Here is a 24699-nt window from a genome sequence, read left to right on the forward strand (position 1 = left end):
TGGAGGACTACAAAATCCTGCAGGATGGAGGAACTGGATCCCTGAATCACTGCACGGAGGCAAGCCACCCTGACCAGGAATGTTTGCTGGAGGCTATTATCATTATAAGTGAGATATAGACTTGTACTGCATTTGAGGCATTTGTTTTATTTGTTTTAACAGTTCAAAACTACTCTAAGTAATAAACTAGGTGGGAAAGCTAGGTCCACAATTCTCCAGGCAACTGAAAAAGGAGGTGATCTGAAACTGCCTTGCATATTCCAACTCCCATAAATGTGCTCCCATGTTTAGATTTGAAAGGAGAACACAAGGCCTCCATTTGGTGATGCTCTCCAAATCAACATTAGCAAGATGGTCTTATATTTGGGCCCTTTTTTTTGTCTTTTTGCCTTTTCTAGGGCTGCTTCCACTGCATATGGAGGTTCCTAGGCTAGGGATCTAATCGGAGCTGTCGCTGCTGGCCTACGCCAGAGCCACAGCAACATGGAATCGGAGCCGCGTCTGCAACCCACACCACAGCTCACGGCAACACCAGATCCTTAACCCACTGAGCAAGGCCGGGTATCAAACCCGAAACCTCATGGTTCCTAGTCGGATTCGTTAACCACTGAGCCACGACAGGAACTCCCGGGGGGCCACTGGGCCCTTAATAACATCGATGATTTGATCCCCATTGACTCTCCATCCTTTTGATCTGTTTTCTATTGATTAGAATCATGATGTGGATGAGAGGGTGAGTGATTGGCATTTTCAATGCAGATGTGCCTTGCTGAGGCTCTGGACAGAGCCTCCTGAGAGGTAAGGTGTGGGAAGGAGAGAATAATGCATGCGCTGCCCCTAGAGGATAATATGTGGAATGGCAGACAAGAAGCTCCATCCTACTTGTTGCTTGGGAAGATGGTGTCGGGGGCTGGGAAGCAGATTGAAGTGCTGAAGGCTGAAGTGGTGGTCCAGCCAGAACACGCTGAGACATCAGACTCTATTAGACCCCAACCTGAAAGGTCAAGGACTCAATGTGAGTGCAGGTAAACCACTAGGAGAGATGCTCACATGGGACGGTAGACATAACACAGGGCAGGAGTACAAATCCAGTGGACTAGCATCTCGCATTCTTCCGAGAGCCTACGACTGGGTAGTATTTCTAACCAAGATTTTTTCCCCTGAAGCATATCTTGGGTACCACAATTTTCCTCCTGACTAGATCACAGCAGGCATAGAGAATGAAAAGAGAACCACTGGGCAAACAGCAGTGGCTCAGAAACCTAGAATGCCTTTGGAACATCACCATGGTATTTCAACTGGTGCTTGGTGAATGGCAGCCAGTCACAGACAAGCAGATAAGATGGGATGCTCTGCTCTCCTGCAGCACAGCTAATATTTGTGCGTCAAAGATCCTTCTTTATTTCCCTACTTCCTGACCCCCCTCCCTCCCTTCCTTTTTACTTCATGGGTAAGGTAAGTGACTCATGAGGTCATTTGCTCCATTGCCAATGTAGACCTTAAAATGACTAGGGCCACAGATTAAACTATAATCCACACTAACCCAAGTCCCAGTTCAGGGAAAGACACAAGTTGCCAACCCAAAAGAAAATAAATTTACACAAAATACAAGTATCTTTTTTTTTTTTGCAACAAAAGAAACTATTTATTTGGAATATGCATTACCAGTACAAATTAGGAGACTGTAAAACCTACACCGTGTTAGTATCATTAGAGAACACAAAATTTCAGTTGGAATCAAAAGGGACAGAAGCCTGTGCTCTCACAGAAGCAGAAAAGCTTAAACTTTCAAAACCAAAACAGAGCAGAGCTTTGCAGGTTTATACTCTGAATAATAACAGGGGGGAGGGGGAGCAGGAGAATAAAACCAACAACCAAAGGAAAGCACTTCAAAATAACTGAAAACGCCAAAAGAAAGAAAAGAAGTAATGAGAGGAAAGGGGGAAAACATTGAATGTTTTATTAATTTTAACAAAAGGAAAAAAAGTTTACAAAAAAACAAAAGATTCCAGAAAGCTTTGAGCTAAGAATTGAAGTCATAAAGGTGATGTGAAAAGCTCATCGTTATTTTGTTATGACTTAAAACACCAGAGTGCAAGTGCCTGGGTAGAAACACTTTCTAAAGTGTTGCTCCACAATTCTGCATTCTTTCCTCAACTTTTCTTGCTTAGGTTCTGGCTGCTTTCTGAATGTTTAATCATTTGTTAATGAAACAACATTTAAATTAAGTTTCCTCCAAATAATATTGCTTTCTTTTCTCCTATAACTAACAAAAACATTCCGGACCAAGCCAGTTTGACAATTTGCTTTAAGCAGCTGCCTAAATCAGAGGTTAATAAGAGGCACACTGCCAATGAATCAAATGTAACCGTTCAGTACTGGAATGACAGCACTGAGTCTGGCTCAAGAGATTGGCAGGTCGAATGACAGATTCCTGGAACTAGTCTCCTTAGCCAAGGGTGCCCATCATACCAGGATCTCCTGTGGGATACTTCTGGAAGAAAAAAAAAAAAAAAAACAAGCCCTCTCTAGATGGAAAGGCCTCATGGAATGTTGTTATTAATCAGTAAGAAAGAAAAGAAAGCATTTTGTTGTGACATTCCCAAACAACCAAGGCAGAAACCTTTCCTTACAGTATTAAACCTTCCCCTGGACCAACTCCTTGCTTGCATCGTTAAAGGGCCAAAAGGAAAACTCAAGTCCCTGTCTTTGTTTTTCCGCAGGGACTGCAGTATTGTCACACACTCCAGAAATGCAGGTGAGCAATGTGACGTCAGTGGGGGCTCGATCTTTGCTTTTGAAGTCAACCGAATTCCGAAGCGAACAGAAGTACGAGGAAACAGCCTACTCTGCAAATGTCATCTTTTCACATCACCTCAGTTACATATTTAAGGAATAAAAACAGCAAGATCATAATCCTGACAATTAAAAAAAGCCCCCCCCCCAATAAACAAACCAAAAATAACACAAAACAAAATGTTTTTTTCATATTTTAAAGAGCAGGATAAAGAAAAGAAAAGAATTTATTTCTGGGTCTCAAAGTTAATAAACATAACGTGTTAGGTTGTACCTATTATGCTCACTATTCCAACCTTTTTTTTTTTTAGTTTACAAAATGAATTACTGTCACTTTTAAACATTGTGAAACAGGAAATGGATGTGCACAACTCGACACTTTTCTAGCATTCTTGAACTAATTCACAAATGCAAGAAAATAAAAGAAAAATGGGGGAAATGGTGAATGTAGGTAGTTCGGTGTTAAAAACTAATGCAGGAATGATGTGCATTGTCACAGAAAGAAGAGGGGAAATTCCCCATCCTGTTTTGCGTGCTATGAGGGTCATTTTTAAAATTTTTTTATTATAAACACTATTAAATTCAGACCGCTTTTTTGGTTTTTTTTTTCTTTATCTGAATATACAAGAACATTCATTATCAAATGTTCATCATCAATACTACAAAGAACGAGACACAAGTCGCAAGAAACAATGGAAAATGTTAATAAAGCTGAAAGAATTGTTGAGTATTTTTTTTGTTTTTTTTTAAAGTTTTTTTTAAATTTGAGTTTCTGTATTTTCATCTTTTTTGGTATCGAAGTCAGGTTTTTCTGGGCAGAAAAATAAAACTCAGAAGGAAAGGGGGGGCGGGGAAAGATATGAGAAAAGGCAACCAGCAAATAAAGAACCACCACCATAGCAAAATAAAAACAAACGAAATAAGGTGCCACTTGGCAAAAGTACTGCACTGCACGGGAGTCAGTTCCACGCCAGGGGAGGAGTTAGGGATGAAAAGGAGGATGCGATGAAGAGTTGCGAGGTGGGCAGACCCCAGGGCTAGTTATCATTTCTCAGGGGAAAAGGAGCGCTCCCACTTCCATCACAAAATGAAGCAGTCTTGGGGCACATTTTGGTATCTGTAGGACTGACCTAGTAGAAATTCCCAGGGAGCTGTATTTCCAGAGGCTCGCTCTTTCCAGCCACATCCCTCGCTTGCCAGTGTTCTCAGGCTTCGCTTAAGGCGGAGGAGAGACCTGGAGGCCGCTGTGTTGGGCGGGGCCTGGGCGAGGCGGGGGAGGGGTCGTGGGAAAGAGCACCTTCGGTAGGGCTGGGTGGGCAAGATGCCCTGCGAAGTGATAAGCCGTGCAAACTACTGCAGGGAGGAAAACTGCCTTGCAGAGGTAACACTGCTCTGATCTCTTTCATTAACTTAAAATGGCCATCATCCAACCCAAATCTGGAATCATTCTTCCTATTTTCAAGAGAATCTTTTTGTGTCTCTTTTGTACTTTGCCCCGCATCAGGGGGATGCCGTCCCACAGATTCCTGTGTGGGTTGTTTCACTAGATTCCTGCCACTAACGCCAAGTTCTCCACTGGTTTTAGACACTGGAACAGTCACAAGAGGGCTCCCTTCAGAAGCCTCTTTATCAAGCCCTGTTCGGATATGGCACAGGTTAGCAGACATGGTCTTTCTACTGCTCTTCGTCATCAAGGCATACTCCCAAATACCAAATATTTACTCTCTGCATTTCTTTCAGATACACGTACCTTCCAGTTCCTTAAGTTAACACCACCTCCCAACACCCCACAAAGGTTTTCTAATCATTACTGCAGTGCCATGCAGAATTTCCACACCCTTGTTAGCTGGCCAGGCCTCACCCCTCAGAGTCTCACACCTCTCCCAGAGGTCTTTCAAACAGAGTAGATGTGACAGGGGACTAAGTACTTACAAGGCCACATAGTGGATTCAAGTACAAGCTAAGAGAACCAGGTCCCACTTTTTCCAATTTAGAAACTTCATTTCTACTCTAAGAAACCAAATAGACCAAAACAAACAAACAAAACCAACAACAATTACCTTTTGTTTGGTCACCATGGTGATGACCTCTGGGTACTCACATTAACGGGAAGTTAGAACAGAAAAACCATTTATTGTCCCTACATGGCATGAACCAGTTTGATCTCAGGGATGCTACGTCCCCTGACTTTACAATTACAGATTGGATATGAATGAAATCAATTTCTTGGTAAGCCGGGCATAACGAGCCCCATTTTACAGATGAAGAAAATCAGGCACCTAGAGATTTGTCCACCCCCTACTTAGTCAAGGACAGAGCTGCCATCTTTACTGCTGGTGTACTTGGCTAGGAAGAATGTAAGCTCAGGTAACATTAGATAATAGCTTGCTAGTATATACTCTTCTCTCTTGAATATTCCCAGGGAATAAAAATCACTGCTGATTTCACTGAGAACATTACCTCCCTTTTCCCCATCACTCTTAGGTCTACAAAGTAAGTAAGCAAAAAGTTTGCCTGAGCCACGTTCTTATACAACTTTCTGCTCCAGGACAAGAATGTGGTGCCATAACAACACTTTAGGTAATTAATGCAATGTCCCTAACATAAACACAAAAACAAAAGAGAACCAAATCCATTACAGACATTGTAAGTACTGCGTGTGGCTCCCTGAGAGCTCTAGAGGTGGTAGGAACAGAAGAGTTTACACTGGAAGCCTGGCCTGCATCATGATCAAGGCCTGTGTATGTCGTTCTGGTGTGTGTATGCTGCGGGCCAGCGGGGCCTGGGAGCCCTGGCACCTGTTGCTTCTCTGTGTCCATGATCTTCATTCGGAGTTATTAATTCCCTCTGTTGGGCTCACAAGGCATAGTGCTATGGTTACTAATGTAGGTAATTCCTGTGCGGCATGTGACTGATTTGAAGCAATGATGTGTGAGAGTGCACGTGTGTGCGTGCGTGCATGTGTGTGTATATGTGTGATGGGGGGGAAGTTGAAGGGTTGCAAGGTGAGAACCTTCTACTCCTCGGTGATGCATTTACCACCATGCCTAACTCAGATCCGGTTTTGCAGTAGGTTCTGAGCAATGTTTACTAAGTGTTTTGCATGGTCTCCAAAGACTGTGCCTCTGAAACCAAGAGTCATTATTAGGAAGATGAAAAAGCCTCCAAGAACTCTGCCTTTCTTGTTCCTCGAGCCCTCTCTTGCTGCCTGACTTCCTGCCTGGGAATTAATCTCGCGGAGCTGAAACCAGAAAATGCGGCACCTCAGAGAAGCCCAGCAGTGGCAGTCCGGGTGCACACCTGGGGCTGAGAAGGAAGGGGAGGACGGTGTTCTAATCAGAACCGTCCCCAGGGAAGGAAGAGCAAGAGGAGGCAGGGCAGCCTGGAATGAGTAGGGCAATGTGGCGTATTCCTGCTAAGAGGTAGTGAGAATAACGAGAGAAACAGAGAAGGATTGCCTGTTAACATAGGGAGCAAGGGATCCGAGGAAGGTACATTTGGCTCCTCAAACCACCAGCATGAAAACGTACAAACACTTTTATTATTTTCTTTGTATTTTTTTCCTCTTTAAGTTCCTCTAATGGTTGAAAATATCCTTCAGGGATGAAATAGAGGGCAGGGACCCAGGGCTTCTAGGACAGAGGGACAGGGGAGAGAGGATGACGGACACCAGGCTGACAGCTGGAGGCAGGGAAGGGTGGCTTCTACCCAGAAAAATAAAAAGGGAAGAGAGTATAAAGAAGTGTCCAGATTGGCTGAAATAGCATCCCAAAGAAGAGAAGAGAAGGAGACTCTTATTGTGTTTGCTGATTGCTTCGACCTCCAGTCTGACCGCTTCAGCGTTGAGAAACCCTCCCTCCTGGCCCTGCCCCTACGGGGGCACAGGGTCAGCCGGGATGCGACTGCTGGGAGATCAGTTGGAGGTATCAGAGTGAACACTGCCAGGGCCTTCTGTAGGGGAGGTCACTGATGAAGGGGTAGTAGCATCCTGCCAACCTCCATTAGCCTAGAAGGGAAAAAGGGAGAGAAGTCAGTCCTCTGAGATCGGGTGGCTGTTCTGTGCAGACAATGACAATAAGGCAACTTGTGTGAGGTACCTAGGACACTGTCTGGCTCAGGGGACACTCATCAAACAGGCAGCTCTCACTCTGGTTGATAATACCCCTCCCCCACCCTCAGATGAGTCCGGGTCCTCCCAGGGAGCCTTTGGACACAGCATTAGCACCTCCCACTTCTCACAGGCTCCGTTATTTAGTCCAAGCCATCTGATGACTATTCTATGTGCTCCAGGACAATAGCAGCTCAGGCCAGGGGACCAAGTTCTAGTTCTGGCTCTGGCAACAGTTGGCTCTGGTGAAGCATTTCCTGCCACCCCCTACCCCACCCCATGGCCTTGGGTTTCCTCTTTAGAAAAAATAAGACGTTAGCTCAAACGCATCCTAAGGTCCTTTCCTGTTCTGGATGTTCCACATGTGATGGGATCCCAGGCACCTGTTCTGTGTGCATGGTTCTGTTCTAGATGTTCAAGGGTCTGTGATGATGAGCGAGATACAGTTTGTGTCCTCAAGGACGGGGATAAGACAAGCATATTAATGAACTATAATCCCAGGCAGAACCTAATAAATTGTACAGCCCAGGTGTTATGAAGACTCAAGCAAAGGCAATATCTTCTCATGGTAGAACATCAGCAAAAGCTTTATGGAGGAGGCACTCTCTGAGGCGAGCCTTGAAAAGTACAGAGGGTGATTCAGATGAATAAAACAGATAAAACAATGGTGCCAACACCATAAGGACTAGACTGTGTGACTCTATCTAGAAAGGTGGTATGACACGAAGGTACAGGTTTGATCTACATTTGTAGATCGTCGTTCTAAGACTAAATCCAAATGCATTAAAACATGAAAACTGTTCCAAAAGCATCTGTTTCAATGACCACCCCTTCCCCAAAATACCCCACCGTTAAAGAGTTGAAGAATGATTTGCCACGGTGGTTGATTCATGACTGTTTATATATTTTAAAGCAATGAATTGTTAAGTATGCTAAAAAGCCTTTTATCCCCAATCACTGTGTTCCTTTGGAGTTAACAGACCTCACCTCTAGAAAGGTTAATGTTGAAAAGACCAGGTTTTAGGAAGTCCTGGTAAATTATTTTTATTGTACTTTTTTCACCTTTTATTCCCTAAAATACGTGGGGGGGCCTGGGGCAGGTATTATTAGTGCGATTGGGGAGGGCCCGCAGCTTCTGCTCTAGCATAATCCACGGTAGTCAGGGGCGTGCCTGGCACTTCACAGGTGCTGGCAAATGTCTGTCCACATTTCATTCATAAGAAAGCAGAGGTACAAGCGAAAAGCAGGCTTCCGGGATTGTGACTGAGACAGAACACAGGCTTCCTAACCTCTGAATCAGGCTCCTGTTTCTCTGCCCTTTTCATCCATTTTGCTCTCTTTGTCACTGGCTCTCCCAAATGATGCTTCAAATCTCCCAGGAAAGCCAGGCTTTTAATTTAAGCAGTTCCCACCAGCTACTTCAGCATGAGGATAGGTTTTTTGCTCCCACACCTCACTAAAGAGCAGATCTGCTACTGAGAGGGCAAAAAGTCATCCTGGGCAATACCAAGAACATATCACCTCAGTCTTGGGTCAGTGAATAACTGCTCTCAAGTTCAAATCTCCATCTCCCGAGTCAGGCAGCTCCTCCCACTCCCCCTTCTTTGCTGGAGGACATTTCCCCTGCTGTTTGTGAAGGAGAGATTAGAAAAAGAACAACAAGGGGAAAATGAGAATTCTTTTTCATGTATCACCGGAGGTGTTTCTATCTTCTGGGGGCCAAGACTCTGTAGTAAGATCAGAATCAAGAACAAAATTAATTCAATTTCCACATTCAGGTTGGTCACAGGGGTTGACAATATCTTAGCCTCCCCTCTTAACCAAGAACACATGTATACTTCTGGTTCCATTTTAGGCGGATTGAGAATAGTGCTCATGTTTATTCCGCCCCTCCCCTCCCCCAATCCTTTAGCATCATCTATCTTTTCTGATGATAAAAGTAAGATATGATTATAATATTTGCAAATACATTATTTGCAATTACATATGCACTATAACATCAGAAAATAGAATCGCAAAAAACAAAAAGTACAAAAGCCATAATCCTACTGCCCAGAGAGAATTTCCCTTAGCATTTTGATATTTGTCCTAATACTTTTGTTTGTTTGTTTCATTTTTAGGGCTGCATCTGCAACATATAGAAGTTCCCAGGGTAGGGGTTGAATCAGAGCTGCAGATGCCAGCCTACACCACAGCCACAGCAACATGGGATCTGAGACGCGTCTAAGACCTACACTGCAGCTCACAGCAATGCCAGATCCTTAACCCACTGAATGAGGCCAGAGACTGAAACTGCATCCTCATGGATACTAGTAGAGTTCTTAACCTGCTGAACCAGAATGGGAACTCCCATGTCCCAATAATTTTTAACATGCGTATGTTTTTTTAGACAGGTAGATAAATAAACTAAACAGAATGAAAGGTGTGCGTTTGTGTGTATATATGTGTATGTTAACAGATAGATAGGTAGGTAAATAAATTAATTAACTAAATAGACCGAAAGGTGTGTGTGTGTTTGGTGAGTGGCATGGGATTTTAGGAAACTTGACTGGAGCTCCGTAAGTACAATTGTCATAAAGCAGACAGTAAGCTTGTCCTGTATCTTGGGGTCGCCCTGGTAGGAGGCAGCAGGTGAGGATGCTCTATAGCAGCCAGTATCCATGTTTTTGCACAGGGTACAGAGGCGTGTGGTTATGGTCCTCACAAATCACCACTAGCACTATGATGGAGCCTCAGTATAACTCCACGAAAAGAACAATCAGTGGTGCCCCCAATGAAGCATTAGTAAAGAAAATGAGCTCGGTGGCCTGTCATTAGCAAGGCATAGTATGTTGACCAGAAGGTTTTAGGAGACTTCTTTTCAAGTTGTGTCTGAGCCAAAATAACTCAAACGGTAGACATTTAATCTCTTTCCTGCGAAAGTTCTGTTTTCTCAGACCAGTGCGCAGGATGCCAGAGGGAACAGAGAGCTCACAGATGGTGAAGGCAGGAATTAGTTCAAGCTGATATCAAAACCAGCATTTTAATTATGCTCATTGGCCTGGTGAAGAAGAATATAGGAAACCCTATTAAACATAAAGGAATAAAACAAATCTCTTGAACCATCTTTTTTTTTCACTCCTGCTCCATCCACAAACGCACCCACAGATAAGCACACACTCTTCAGACAGGGTGACCGAAAGTCCTGTTTGCCCAGGACTCAGGGATTTAATGGAATATGGGACTTTCAGTTCCTGGTCACCCTACCCCACACTATCTCAGTTATGACCCTCTACTCTTGCCAAATTCAGAATACTGTAGCCTTTGGGTTTCAAGTTAGATGAATACGAATTCTTTTTCGAATGAGTGAGTTGGACACTGGGAAACAGTGAAGGATTCTTTTCTCTGAAGGGGCTTTATTTTTATTTTTGTCTTTTAAGTTCCCCACCTGTGGCAAATGGAAGTTCCCAGGTCGAATTGGAGCTACAGCTGCTGGCCTACATCACAGCCACAGCAACACGGGATCTGAGCCGCATCTGCAACCTACACCACAGCTCACGGCAGTGCCGGATCCCCGACCCACTGAGCAAGGCCAGGGATAGAACCTGCACCCTCATGGATACTAGTCGGATTCGTTTGCACTGTGCCACACAGGATCTCCCTGGATGGGCTTGATACCATAGTAGACTGTCTGCTGCTGTTGCTATTAAGACCTCCACAAGATCAGAAACTAGCAAGCAAACCCAGCCGAGGCAGGTTTCCCTAAGTCACTGTGGCTGCTTCAGCTGTATCGTTCCAGCTTTAATGTAAGGCGTTCAGAGGCTGCACCGTCTTGGGAAACAGCTGACCTGGCTTACTGCCACATTAACCCCGGGGAGCAATTCCTTCCCTCTCCCTCCACTGTGGGTGAATATTAAGTAGGAAACTCCACCTTCGTGCATTTATTTATCTCTGGGCACAGTGAGAGTCAAAGACAGTCTCATTAACACCCATGTGGGGGTGGCAGGAATAACACTTCTGTTTTAATTTTTCTCCTGCACCCCACCTTCCTCCTCACTCTCTGATGCAAACTAGCCTTTAGAATGGATACATGCATTTTGTGAAATGCTGACGTCTGAAACCACCCTGAAGGGTGAACAGGGGTGGGAATCTGCAAAGCCAAATGATGCTCTTTTTATCTCAAAGCATCCATCACCGGAGAAAAGTTCATATTAAACCCAGTTCTTCAGGTTAATTGTGTAGCCTATGGCCCAGGCAGCAAGACCTGATATAACATTTAATCCCACCAGAGGAAGCCTAGGCCAGCAGCAGCCTCGACCTGGAACCTCTTGGCAGAGAAAGCTAACAGAATATAAAATTAGGACAAAATGCAGTAGATTTCCTAGTTAAGAAAATCTGGACTTCTAAAACACAAATCCAAGGTAATTGGGAAGAAAAGTTTTCAGGAACAAAAATAACTATTTACTCTCTATCTCACCCTGATGAATTTAGTATATAATTTGATGGACTCCAAATTCTGCGAGAACCCCATCAGATGGATTAGGCAAAGCACGCTTGTCGGAGGAAGTGGAGGGAACTAGCTATGGACCTGGGGATGGAGTGATGGCGGATCCCCAAACCCACATGGTTCCTCCTGATACAACACAAAAGCACAGAACTGCAGTGGAAGCCTTGACTTCCTTCTTCTCTGCCATCCTCCTTGAGCCAGAACGGGCGCCACCTGCCTCTCCCTTGCTGTTGGTGGAACCAGTATCGTTTTAGCCCAGAGTAGCAGCTGCTGGGCTGAGAACTGCTGGTCCCATCCTCCTCTCTTTCCCGCTCTTCCTCTAAGCTTACCTTAGCAGCACACGGTTGATGCAGAGAATTCATCACCTGATGTGACAGCCCAAGCGAGCCTGGCACTAAGAAACTCTCATTTGCAACCCAGAAATACACTGAGGTGCCACAAACCGGCTGATGTCAGCAGCAAGTCCCGGCTCGATCTGCATATGGGCCAGATGCCATTACCAGAAATGCCTTCGGTGTGGGTGAGAAAGTGGACGTGCTCCAGGCCCTCAATCACCCAGGCCCTAGTGGGGCCAGCCAGGGAGAAAAACACAGACGCATGGATGCATCCTGTCTCCTTCTCTGTGCACACATGCACACACACACCCCTGCACATATAAGCGCACACAGCGCTTATATGTATCAGGGAGCTCATAGTAGAGTCCCGTATCATGTATCAGGGAGCTCATAGTAGAGTCCCGCCCTAGACCCAACACTGTTCCATCAAGCTAGAACTGTTTTTCTGATATGCCTATACTTTTCCCAAGATTATACCTTTGAGCACTTACCAAGAGATGCTCTGGGATGAAAAGATCCTATGGGAAAGCCTCCCTTATGGACTAAGGATTCAAAATTTCCCTGGGAAATTTTACAATGGTAAACAGACCCATGCCTATTCTGGCACCCCTCCAGTCCTATCTCCAGCTGTCACCAGCATCATCTTTCAAAAATGTAGCTCTGATCTTGTCACCTCCCCGTTTCAACCTTCAATGGCTTTCTGCTGGCCTCGAGGTGAGGTGGGTGAGGTGCAATGTCCTTATCAGGTCTACCATGCCCTTGACCTTGCTGAGCCTCCAACTCAATGCTCATGTTTAATACTTCCCATCAGGGCACTTAGAAATTCCCTTAACAGAGCTGCCATGTCATGCCTGTTTCTTGCCCCCTGAACACTTTGCCCCGCTCATCCATTTACATGCCACTCACACCTTGGCTGTTTTCAAGATTGAGTTTAAGTATCCTTGCACCTGTATCTGCCCCCGGCAACTCTTCTTCCTCCTACAAGCCCCCAAATCTTCCCTCTGCATGTACCTCTATCACGGCACCTGTTTCGCCATATTGCATTTGTTTTTTTACATGTCCATCTCACTTACTGGACCATGAGAACGGGGCTGTGGAACTTTGATTCCAAAGTGCCCCACCACAGCACAGATTTCAATAAATATCTCTTGCGGGAATAGAAGAAGAAAATAAACATTTAGTAACTGTAAATGTTACTGTTTGGTAATACTACAGTTACATTTGGTACTGTAACATCCATCCTCCTCCATCGTGGGTGTGGACAGATAATAAGGTATCAGGTCCTTGACCACCACAGTGCAGTCTGACTACCTGTAAAGAGCTGTGTATGCCTAGAAAATACTCAAGAGACAGAGCAGAGGTAGTGCTAGGTTTCAGGGTAACTTTTACATCTAAGAAGTGAGCTTATCTCTTATTGAGTAGGCATCAAGGAGATATGGTACTTCATAGCTTATCCCAAACCAATAACCATGATTAATACTTACATGGTTCTGTTTTCTTTTTAGTTAAAGCAGTTGAGAAAAACATGGGATCCTGCCCTTTGCATCTCCATCTCAACAAGGAATGTTCCCCACAGGGCACAAGGGGCAGGAAGTTATCCCATCCTGTATCTAGAACAGGTTCCTAGTCACCACCTCAAGCATCCTGGGAATCAGAAAAATGTACAGAACAGACATGGTCCTTAAGTAGCCTACAGGGTTTCTGCCCATCTTTACTCTCTCCAGGACTGAGACCCACATGCAGATTCAGCTTCTACCATAGGACTTAGGAATGGAGTTGCCAGATATAATACAACATACTCAGCTAAATTTAAATTTTAAATAAACAACATTTTTATTTTAGTGCAAGTAGGTCCCATGCAGTATTTATATTTGCTAAACCTGGGCAACCCTATCTGGGAAGAACATGTACTCTCAGCCCCCCAAATTTTGTTCTAGCCTAGTAACTATAGGTAACTCAGAATCAATTTTGCTGCTTTTTTGTGCTTTGACCTTTTGTGCCTGTATCTTCCTATAGGGAATGTCTTCTCTGTGGCTGAGAGCATCTCTGCCAAGCTCATAGCTAGCTTCTGCTTAGTTTCCTGCTATTTACCACAGTTCATTTAAGACTGAGGTGGTGACTTGCTCTTGTAATTGAATTCCTGCTTTGGTATCTCTGCCCACCAACTATACCATCGACCATTACATTTCCCAGAAGCCAGTCAGTCCTCTGCTTGGATTAGCCCATGTCACTGACACTAGGATTCCTGATTCCATGGTCCCTTGCCTGTTGGGGGTATCTGCTCTAATACCACTAGGTCAGTCCGTGGTGACCGTACATCCAAGTCACACCACCATACCCTTTGCTAGTCTGGTCCCTATTAGTGTCTTGAGTCCTGAGATTTTTTTCTGTGAAGGTCTGTAGGCTAAGAAAGATCAACTAGCAGTACAATCAGCCATTCCTAGTAGAGAACAGATACCCTGGTAGAGAGCAGACTTTAGTAGTTCAAGCTGCTGTGAGGAAATAATAGATTTCCCACTGCCAAAGTGAGATTCCATCTTACTCCATAGAGAAGTCAAGTGAGAGGTCTTTTTTCCTTTTTCTGTCTCCCTCCTCTGGGCTCTAGGAATCCATGTCTTTTTGTGATGGTCCAGCTTGAGAGCTACCTCCTTGCTACAAGTTGCTTCACCCACTTCTCTAAATTCCAGTACTGCTGACCTTCTGACCATTCATGTTGACATTTAACCACATGAAGCTCTTATTTATTTATTTTTTGCTTGTCTTCTCCAGAATCTGCATCTCTTTCCACTTTATAAGGTTTAATAAGCACTAACATTACTTCCTTTCTGGGGTCCCCCTTCCTGTGCCTCATTTTTTTTTCTTTTTTAAATAAGTTTATTTTATTGAAATATAGTTGGTAAAAATATGGAATACTTCATGGATTTGCATGTTATCCTTGCTCAGGGGCCATGCTAATCTCAGTAGTGTTCCAATTTTAGTGTGTGTGCTGTCAAAGCGAGCACTTTACTTAAATCCATGTGAGCATTCACTGTGTTCCTTTCATACTTAAGTTCTAGAAACATATATTCAGTCCCTATGCCATGCTACAGCGGTCAATACAACACATTTAAAAAAAAAAATCTGGTGTCTGCTCTCATGAAGTTTGCTCTCTTGTGGAAAACAGACATTCAAAACATCATCAAAACAACAAAGAGAGATTCCAGACGGTATTAAGTGCTATGAGAGAGAACAGCAGGGATCTCATGGAGGTTGGAGGGCTTCTGAAAAGTCAGCCTAAAAGTGTACAGAAAATAGACAACTAAAGAGCTGGGGCAAAGAGTCCTCTAGGCAGAAGGAGAAACCTGTCCAAAGGCTCTGAGGTAATAAAGGCCAGAAAGGATGGAGCATAGGAGCAGAGTGGCAAATGCAGCAAGGTGGGCCTGAAGCACAGGATGGCTTGATCACACCAAGGCCTGCAGGCCACGTGGAGAGCTTTGATTTTCATCATCAGGGAAATGATAACTCATTCAACCAGGAGCCATGAGAAGACACAGATCATGTCTGATAAAGCAGTTGCTCAGTTAAGTGCCTGAGTTGAACAAAGAGGGAAATGAATACTTTGAGGCTTCCTTTGGTGCCTGTCCGTGAGACTGTAAGGCCATCTGGCTGCTGGTGCCCATGCTAACTTCTGAGTTAGGCAGGACTCATAATAGTAATTCTCTTACTTGGGTTGATGAATATATAATAGTATATGAATCCAGTATGAACTCCTATTCTTACTTTTCGGGCCAGGAAGCTAGGACTCGGAAACTAAAATTGGCCCAACTTAGTCCCTACTATATGCCACTGCTTCTGGACATGTCAAGTTTCAAAAGCTTGGGGTATATGAAGTGTAGAGCATGGCTGCTACTAATCTCAGAGCTGAAGGCAGATTCATGCTCTTATATTCATCTTCTGGAATCTTTGTGCTGTTAAGGTGCTAGAACCGAAGTCTTTCAGGGGATTCTAACACTTTCTACCCCTAAGCCTCAATCCACTTTTACCAAACTTGGTTTTGGACAAGATAAACTATTCCTCTGGGGTTTTAATGGCTATGTGTGGTGCCATCTTGGTAGTTAATATAGTTTAAGTTCCACTGGCAATGCAAGGCAAAGCCCAGGGCTGAGACCTGTAGGGTAAGACGGTAAACCGGATCCATGATGGTAAACCGGATCCATGTTCTTTTGGTATAAATACAAGCACTCTTATTACAAGTCACTATCTCCAACCTTATCTGCAATGCACTCCAACTGCTGTTCAAACGGCTCTTAGTCAAAATCCAACTGCAAGGTGGCCACCCCATCATAATGCGCCATCCTGCCAGCACCTAGTGCCACATGACCGAAGTGCACATATAGGTCAACTCCAAGATCAAGATCTACTTTGGCACTGTCTTAGCGTCATCCTTTTCTAATGTACCCATTGTGAAAACCCAGAATTACTACCGCCACATAAGGCACTTGCAACTCAGAGGATGCCTTTGGTTGAACCTTTCGGAACTTGCCCAGGATATGAGGTAGTGCGCATTTCCAGGTTTTAGAGGTGGGTGGCTTTCTGATTTCTGTTCCAAGTGCAAAGAGAACAGTTACATATGTTTCCATGTCCTGCAGACTTATGGGGTCCTTAGGCTAAATGTTCATACAGGAAGTTAAAAACTTGTTTTATTTAACTTTTCAGAGACAAAGAAAAATAAGCTCAGCTTGCTTTAGCTAAATAGAGGTGTCTTAGTGCCGAAAACTATTTATAACTGAATAAACATCCTCTACACCCAGACTTGCAAAACTAAAACACACACACTTACATCCACAGAGTGTATGAAAACACACAATTTCCATATACTTTATCATATTGACATAGAGCTAATACCTGCTCAGAAAATACCAGAGTACCCTAAACATGTGCATACACACACAGAGATGCTGGAAAAGAGGACCTGTATAAGACAACAGATAATTATATTTACGCATATAGTCAAATCTGAAAAATTCAAGAAAAGGATAATCTTTTTAAAACTCTCAGTATGAATTATCTGATTGGCTGATTCTCTACAGCCCCAGATTCTTCATTTTATTTTCCTAACCTCTGATTTTTGCCTTGGCTTTGTTGAAAGGCTGTTATCCGCTCAGGGCGCACACAGGGATTGGATACACACCTTAATGACGGACAGTGGCTAGCTACGGAACACGCACAGAACTCGTGCCGTAAACCTTGAGGCTATTTGCCATCACACAGGAAGCTAAAGCCTCTTACACTTTTCTGACCATCCAAGAGACAGCAATTACCCCAGATTATCAGACCAACAATGACATGCCGCGTAAAGAGAGACATCGAGCCAACTTCACATCCCAAAGACTGGCATATTCAAGTACACTCAGGACATTAATAGCAATTTACGTGCCATCACTGAGACAAAGCCACAAAGGCTCCGTTGGCAGCCTCTTATTTTGCAGCCTATTATTTGTGGGAGTTACAGGCTATAATCACAACAGAAACTTTCAAAACCCTTATCTTCCGTGACGCACCAAATCTATTTCAGAGCCATAATTGCTATGTCACCGGAGAGTTTGCTGCTTAATGCACTCAAATGGCATTTAGTGTTTGCAGGGTCATTACAGCTAACAGAAGGGTGGGGGGAGACATAGTGGGGAGTTGTGGGAGAAAGGCAGACAGAGAATGTTGAGGGGAATGTGCTAGAAGGGGGTACTAGGCTCCACTGAGCCTTATTTAGTGGGTGATGCTATTGCTTGAGAATTCTACTTACCTACAAAGTGAGAGCAGGTAAGCAGAAACTATGTCCTCAAGAGTTCTGAATGATTCTGACGGCCCCTAGATATCTTCAGTGGGTGCTGGGGACAGCACCCTCCTTTATTCTGAGATCTCATCCAAATATAAGAGTGGGTTGTGTTTTTAAATTAAATTATTTTTTTCCTTTTAGATTGTCCCAGCAGTCTGTGCAGTGGACATCTCCAAGCTGTGCTGTGGGCTCAGGAGTCTGACTTGGCTTCTCTGTGTGTGCGCTGCTAGAGAATGAGAAGGGTCGAGGGAATGATGATAGGGAGATGCCAAAACTCAATCACCTAGAAGAATGCGCTACCTTTCAAATGGTCAGAGAAGATGCAGGGAGACAGAGAGCGCCTCCAAGATATGAGAAAACATCCACTCACTCCAAAGACCATTTTCTAGACCTAAGTTTAGCTAAGGTCATAAGAAAGCTTTTAAATTATATGTAGCTTTAGTTCTTGGACCTAGCTATAAACTAGCCAACGACTTATTTAGCAACTTACTTAGCAACAATACTTAGGGGAAGACTAGACATAGGGTAAATCTTCAAGAGAAGTTTGAACTGACCAATGTGTCTCTGGGTTCTTTTAGACAACTCACAACTCTTGGGTTCTATTTTATTTATTTATGTATTTTGCTTTTTTTTTTTTTTTTTTTTTTTTAAGGGCTGTACCTGCAGCACATGGAAGTTCCCAGGCTAGGGGTTGAATTAGAGCTACAGTGCCGGCCTACACCACACCCACAGCAATGCCAGATCTGAGCCTTGTCTGCGACCTAGACTAAAGCTCATGGCAATGCTGCATCCCTGACCCACTGAGCAAGGCCAGGGATCGAACCTGCATCCTCATGGATACTAGTCAGATTAGTTTCCACTTTGCCATAATGGAAATTCACAAACTTCGTGTTCTATTTTACAGTCCTGGGTTCTTTTCATAAACTAGAAATATAGAAAACATCAAGCCAATTCAGATTGCAGGGTTAATTTTTTAAAAGGTCACCAACAGTTTCACATATAGGTCTGCCTTTAGTTTTCCTAGGCTAACAATCCAGGTTTCTCCTAAAAACTTTCCACAGAAACAGACAGACTGAGACCTGGGGCCTTATTCCTCATGAGCCCTCCTCCACTGAGAAATATAATTTTCTTTATTTTCCAAATATTGGCCATGCAAGAAATGGAATAATACCCTTCTTGTGTAAGAGTTCTTAGAAATCAATGGAAAGAACATGAGCATTTCAAGAAAACATATAAAAGACTAACAACCAGATGAAAAATGCTTAATCTCATTAGTAAATCAAAGAGATACAAATTAAATTTAAATAAAAAAGATAGTATTTTATAATGTGACAATTAACAAAGACTGAAAAACTGCTAAGACATTGTTATTGAGGGTGTGAGGAAACGGGAATGATCGAAAATGCTGGCGGGAATCATTAATTAATAGAAGTTTCCAGGAGAAAAGTTTACAATACATTACAGAGGCCTTAGATTTATTCATATCCTTTGATCCAGCAATTCCATTTCTAGGAATTTATTCAAGGAAATAATACAAAATATGCACTGAATTTTTGGTCCTGTGATGTTTACCACAGTGTTATTAATAATAGTAAATAAAAAAAGAAAGAAAACAGCTAAATGTTCCACAGTAGAGACTGATTAAATAAAATATGGATTTTCCTGGTAACAAGCTCCTATGCAGTTATTAAACTTATGTTTGAGAAGAATGTTTAATGATATGGAAAATATTCATAGTATATTTTTAGTAAAATAAGTAGGTTACAAAACGATATGCTCACTATGATCCTAACTTTTCTACACTCATGCAAAACATACTTACAAAATGCTAGGAGGCTGCAGAGTAAAAAGTTAGCGGTAATTTTCTTCTATGTGATTTTCCTGGATTCTCCAAACTTTCTATAATAATTATTCATTTGTAATCAGGAAAGAAATGTAAAATTTAAACAAAGCATATGACGAAAGGTCCACATTTAATTTAGATCTTTGTCTTTTGTATTTGAAAGGTCTTGGCCAACCTCAAGAGCTCATGGCAAAAAGGCCAATGCAATTAGTAACCAAATACACACCTGAGAAAAAAAGATGGAAGTGAAAGGACCTAAAACAGAGTTAGCAGGTGATTTTGTAACACTCTTCAAAATATAATTGCCTGTGAAGAGTATTAATCAGTTTTTCCCATTCCACAAAAAATAAGGTCAAAGGAAAGAAGCTAATAAACACAGTCATCAACTTAGACAAGACAGAAGAAACACCTGATCTCCTTTTCATTTACCTTGCCCTAAAGCCCAACACAATAACTGGTTAATAAAAATTCCAAGAAAATGCCTGCTGATTGAGTGAATGAGTGAATGAATGAATAAATGATAATAAATTCGAGGTCAAGCCCAAATTCTGAGGGACAACATCTGCTCCTGAAAAAAAGTATGAGGAAGAGAAGAAACAGTAACAGGCATCTGGTTTCTGAATGCACCCATAAGAGTTCTGGCGTGAATTAGTCAAGATTACAGGGTACAAGGCATACATACAAGTTGGAAGGAAAAATGGGTACCAGGATGTGATAAGCAAAAAGAAAAAGAAAGAAAAAAAAGCCATTCTCTTATGGGAGCGAGTTTGGATAACAGAAACACAAAAATGTATGGGGGTTCCAGGAAGGCAGAAAACCCTGCCAGAAACTGGTTGCTGGTTTAAATAAAAAAAAAAAAAAAAAAAAAAAAAGGAAACCAAAAAAGAGAAAAACTTCTTCACAACCAACAGGTTCAAGAAGGCTCACGTCCAAAAGCCTTCATTAAGCACCTAGGGTGTACCAAATCTGAATTGAAGGCTGCGATATAAAACTAGGCTCCTCCGAAACCTAAAGTCAGCAGAAGGAAGGAAATCATAAAGATCAGAGAGGAAATCAATAAAATAAAGATTAAAAAAAAAACAGCAATAGAAAAAAAATCAATGAAACCAAGAGTTGGTTCTTTGAAAGGTAAACAAAATTGACAAACCTCTGGCCAGACTCACCAAGAAGAGAGAAAAAAACCCAAGTAAACAAAGTTAGAAATGAAAAAGGAGAAATCACAACAGATACTGCAGAAATACGAAAAACCACATGAGAATACTGTGAACTTATGCAACAAATGTGACAACCTAGAAGAAGTGGACAACTTTCTAGAGACTTACAGCCCAACAAAGCTCAATCGAGAAGAACTAGATCAATGAACAGACCAATCACTAAAACGAGGATCCACCTCTTCAGAAACCTAGGGCTGAGAGGAAGTAGAGGAAAGAACTGGAGAAGAACTCCCATTCTGAGCCCAGCACACTAAGTACTATGCAGGTGCAGTGTGGAGGAACTAGGAGAAGATAACCCTGATCTAAATCCTGTAAAATGGGTAGGATTATGAGATGTTTTCTCACTGCCACCGGTTCTGGGCTGTGGAGGCTACTGCTTGAGACTTTCAATCACTAGCAATTGTCTCTGGGAAAGGCCAAGCTTACTAGGGCAAGAACCAACATTTATAGTGCCAGGAACTTCTAGAACATGTGATCTAGAGAAGAAGTATCTGGGCAGGTTCGTTGCAATTCTCAACACCAAAAATTATCACACTAGATAGGGGGTGAAAATTGACACCTGTAGGTCTAATTTTCTCACCTTTAGACTTTGTTGTTCTGATGTCTGGTTTACTCCTCTCTAAATTTTTTTTGTTTATGTTTTTAGAATGTCTTACTTATTTTAATAAACTTGAATTAAATAAGTTAATGCATATAAAGTGCCTAACACATGGGAAGTAGTCAATAAGTGTTAGTTTTTAATACAATTATTAAATGTCATTTTAGCCTGTTAATTTTCTCCTCATTGTTTTTTAATTGTTCTTTAATCTACTGCTTTATACCACTTCCTTATTTTATTACTACTTGAGCTGCTTTATAATCTCTGTAAGTACGTTCTTAGCGGATGCTATTTATTTTAACCACTCATTCTAGCTTATTTTATGTTTTTATTTTTCTCTTTACTACTTGTGTATCTTAATCACTTTGAACCTTCATTTTGCCATTTCACATGCAATTTCATCCTCTCCTCCTGCCATTTTTATCCTTCCATTACTTTGTAGTTCATTAGTATATTCTTTCTTCCTAATTCTCTTTTTCTTATTTCCTGACTCTTTTAATTTAATATTTGTCATTATGTTTAAAAATAAGTTTTTAATTATTTAAAAAATAATTTCTAGTTTTATTCATCTTATCCTTGTAACTTGTTGCACTTATTCTTCTAACCCATTCTTTAAAATTTTTATTTGTTTAATTATGAAAAATGCCAAATGTTGAGTGTTAGCAAAAACACTTTGGTGGAAGTCTTCGCCCAGTGAAGTGAGGTGGCTCCTTCTTAGCTTTTCTGCTGGTCTAGGGAAAACTGTTACTTCTACAGTTAACGCCCTAGTGTCATCAATGCTGTTCTTCCATCCTCTAAAACCAGCACTTAACATGTGCACCCTATTAAGTTAACAGGTAAAATTTTCCTCTTTTTCTATTTCACTGTCCCCAGATTTAAGAAAGAAAAAACCACAAAAACCTTTATTGATATCTCACACCTAGATTCCTGGAGCAGTCTTGCCAACTATTTTAATGAGCCATTCAATCAAGAGACACTTGATTTAAAATCTCTCTTCTTTCTCATGTCCCTGGCTAAGATGGCTAACCAAGTATGACACGATAGTGGTGGAGAGTAAGCTTTACCTGGGTAAGGACTTTGTATATAATTTTTAGATTTAATTTTAATAAAAGAACCAACCAATCTTAAGCCTTCTATATGCTACCCTGTAAGTATATATAGCAGAATAGTCACAGCAGAATTCTTGTAGTTCTTGTCCATATCAGCCAGGTTCCAGAGTATTATGACCAGTAAATATAATGGATTCTTACTCTTAATGTTCTCGCCACCTCCCTTCATTTAGCATAAAGATTAGAGGTTCAAGGATCCATCTGGATAAAGGGAAAGAATAGAAGCTTTGGAGTTAAGACTGCCTTGGGTCCACACACTGGCTCTATCACAGAATGGCTATTAGTTATGCAGCAAACTACTTAACCTCTCTGAGTCTCTGTTTTCTTATCCACAAAATGGGGATGAGAATGTTTCTAAAGATATGGGTCTGTATTATGGCATGCATACTAACTATTATGAGTTAGTATTCTTAGTATGGTGATTGGTGGAGACTCAAGTTACCCCCAGAACTGCAAGCACGTAGTTAGTTGTGCTGTTGTTTTTTGACCTCTCTAAAAAGGCACAGAGCCCTCAATGGTTATGCTGGGTCTCTCTAGAACTCCTGAGCTCTGGTGATGGGAACCGGAAACTTCCCTTGTCAGAACCTCATCCTCTTACAAAGTCGCCTCTCAGTCTACAGGTCGGCTGAGGCTGGGCTTCCACACGCCCAGGATAGATCGCTTCCCTGAGCAGAAATAAAGTACAAATTTCAGACAGGTTTGTGACTTGGAAACATCTGAGGTTTGTAGAAGTTTGGGGGAGATCTCCAAAAATGAATTAGACTTCAAGCTAAAGGAGGCTCGAGGAAATAGGGGGAGACATGGTAAAAGATAAAAGAGGAGAGATGGAGTATCTTCCAAGTAAGGAAATCATACGATAATTTAATTTCCAAATATCATTAGTTTCTATTTGCATATATTTCAAAAGTTCCTAGTATGGAAAAGGGATACGAAAGTTCCTTTAAAAGCAGACACATCAAGTCAGAACCTAAGGCAAATGTAGAATAAACCATCTTAGTCAATTTTAAATAGCGTTTTTAGCAGGGATTGGCTATAAGAGGGAGTGAAGGGGTGAGAAGTAGCTGGGGTGCGAGGGGGAGGGGATCATCTAACAGGTTGGAAAAGAACAGACTATTTCATGGATAACTTGGTACCCTGTCCGTCTTCCTTTCCCCTCCTTTTTGTTTGTTTTTATAAACTGTGAGAAAGGGGTAGACACAAGAAAGTAAAGGGTAGTACATTTACATGCAAGTATGTTACACCTGTCAAAACAGAGAATGCACATGTATGGTTTGTACATTTAATTGTGTAAAATTTTACCTCAGAAGAGAAATAAATGGCAAACAAATATTGGACTCTAGTTAATGATCTGCATACTGGTCATATTCCTTTAGCTGAAAGTGCACTGTTGTCTACAATTTACTTTGAAATGCATCAAAAAAATGAGATGGACTGCGAGATACCTAGAAGGATGCAGATATGGATAGACGGATAGAGGATACAAGCCAGAAGAACAAAATATTAATGGCAGAATCCAGGTACCTTTCACTGAAAATTCTTCTAAATTTTCTGTATTTTTGAAAACTTCAAAATAAAATGTTGGGAAAATTGTAAAAGGTAGTACCGTTAATGAAAAGATAGCAGCATAATTCCTCCTCTCAGGTAAGTCCTAGGCAGCACTGAAAGGCTTTAGACCAGAGTTTCTCAAACTCAAGGTGTATCAGAGTCACCAGAGGATCTGGTTAAAAATCTGAGTCTGACTTGGGAGTTTCCTTCGTGGCTCAGGAGTTAACGAACCAGACTAGGATCCATGAGGATTTGAGTTTGATCCCTGGCCTTGCTCAATGGGTTAAGGATCTGGTGTTCCATGAGCTGTGGCGTAGGTCGCAGATGCAGCTTGGATCCTGTGTTGCTGTGGCTGTGGTGTAGGCCGGCAGCTGTAACTCTGATTAGACTCCTAGCCTGGGAACTTCCATATGCTGCAGGTGTGGCCCTAAAAAGCAAAAACAAAAACAAAACAAAACAAAAAAATCTGAGTCTGGGTGGGGCAGAGATTCTGCCTTGGTCTCAAGCTCCCTTCTAAGGCCAAAGATGCTGACCTGTAGGGAGGAAGGAACATCTAAGCAGAGCTGACAGAGAGGGCTTGGGTCACCTGGGGATCTGAACAGAGGGGACCCCTCTAAGACCCAGGAGTTTTGAGGCATAAAGAAAGGTTTCAATTCAGATGAGGTTAAAGCCATGTCTGGCTTAGGCTTAAAACATTATTAGGTTAGATGAATCAGTGGTGGACAGTGTTGGAAATTACTGCAAATAGAACTCTAATAAATGTAGGTATTTATACTTTAAATCCTCCTCCAACTTATTTCATTGTTTAGTGTGCATTATTATGCTAATCTGAGTTAACTTCTTGCACATGGTA

General features: G+C 42.2%; 1 protein-coding gene across 5 annotated transcripts in view; it reads right to left on the reverse strand.

The window, feature by feature from the left end:
* PBX1 (PBX homeobox 1) overlaps positions 1-24699 on the reverse strand; it is a 345739-nt gene that overhangs the window by 34415 nt on the left and 286625 nt on the right. For 2 of the 5 annotated variants that reach the window (XM_001927886.6, XM_003355078.4), the window contains one exon: positions 1617-6802. The exons of 2 other annotated variants lie outside the window; for them this stretch is intronic. Coding sequence is in view for 2 of the 3 variants with exons in the window: in XM_003355078.4 (XP_003355126.1) it covers positions 6710-6802 (93 nt within the window). In the remaining variant the exon portion in view is untranslated. Of the gene's footprint in view, positions 1-1616; positions 6803-24699 lie in introns of those variants that run through there. One more of the 5 variants, XM_013988079.2, reaches the window with a different exon arrangement.

The sequence above is a fragment of the Sus scrofa genome, chromosome 4 (assembly GCF_000003025.6).
Source record: "Sus scrofa isolate TJ Tabasco breed Duroc chromosome 4, Sscrofa11.1, whole genome shotgun sequence".
Classification (NCBI taxonomy): Eukaryota; Metazoa; Chordata; class Mammalia; order Artiodactyla; family Suidae; genus Sus; species Sus scrofa.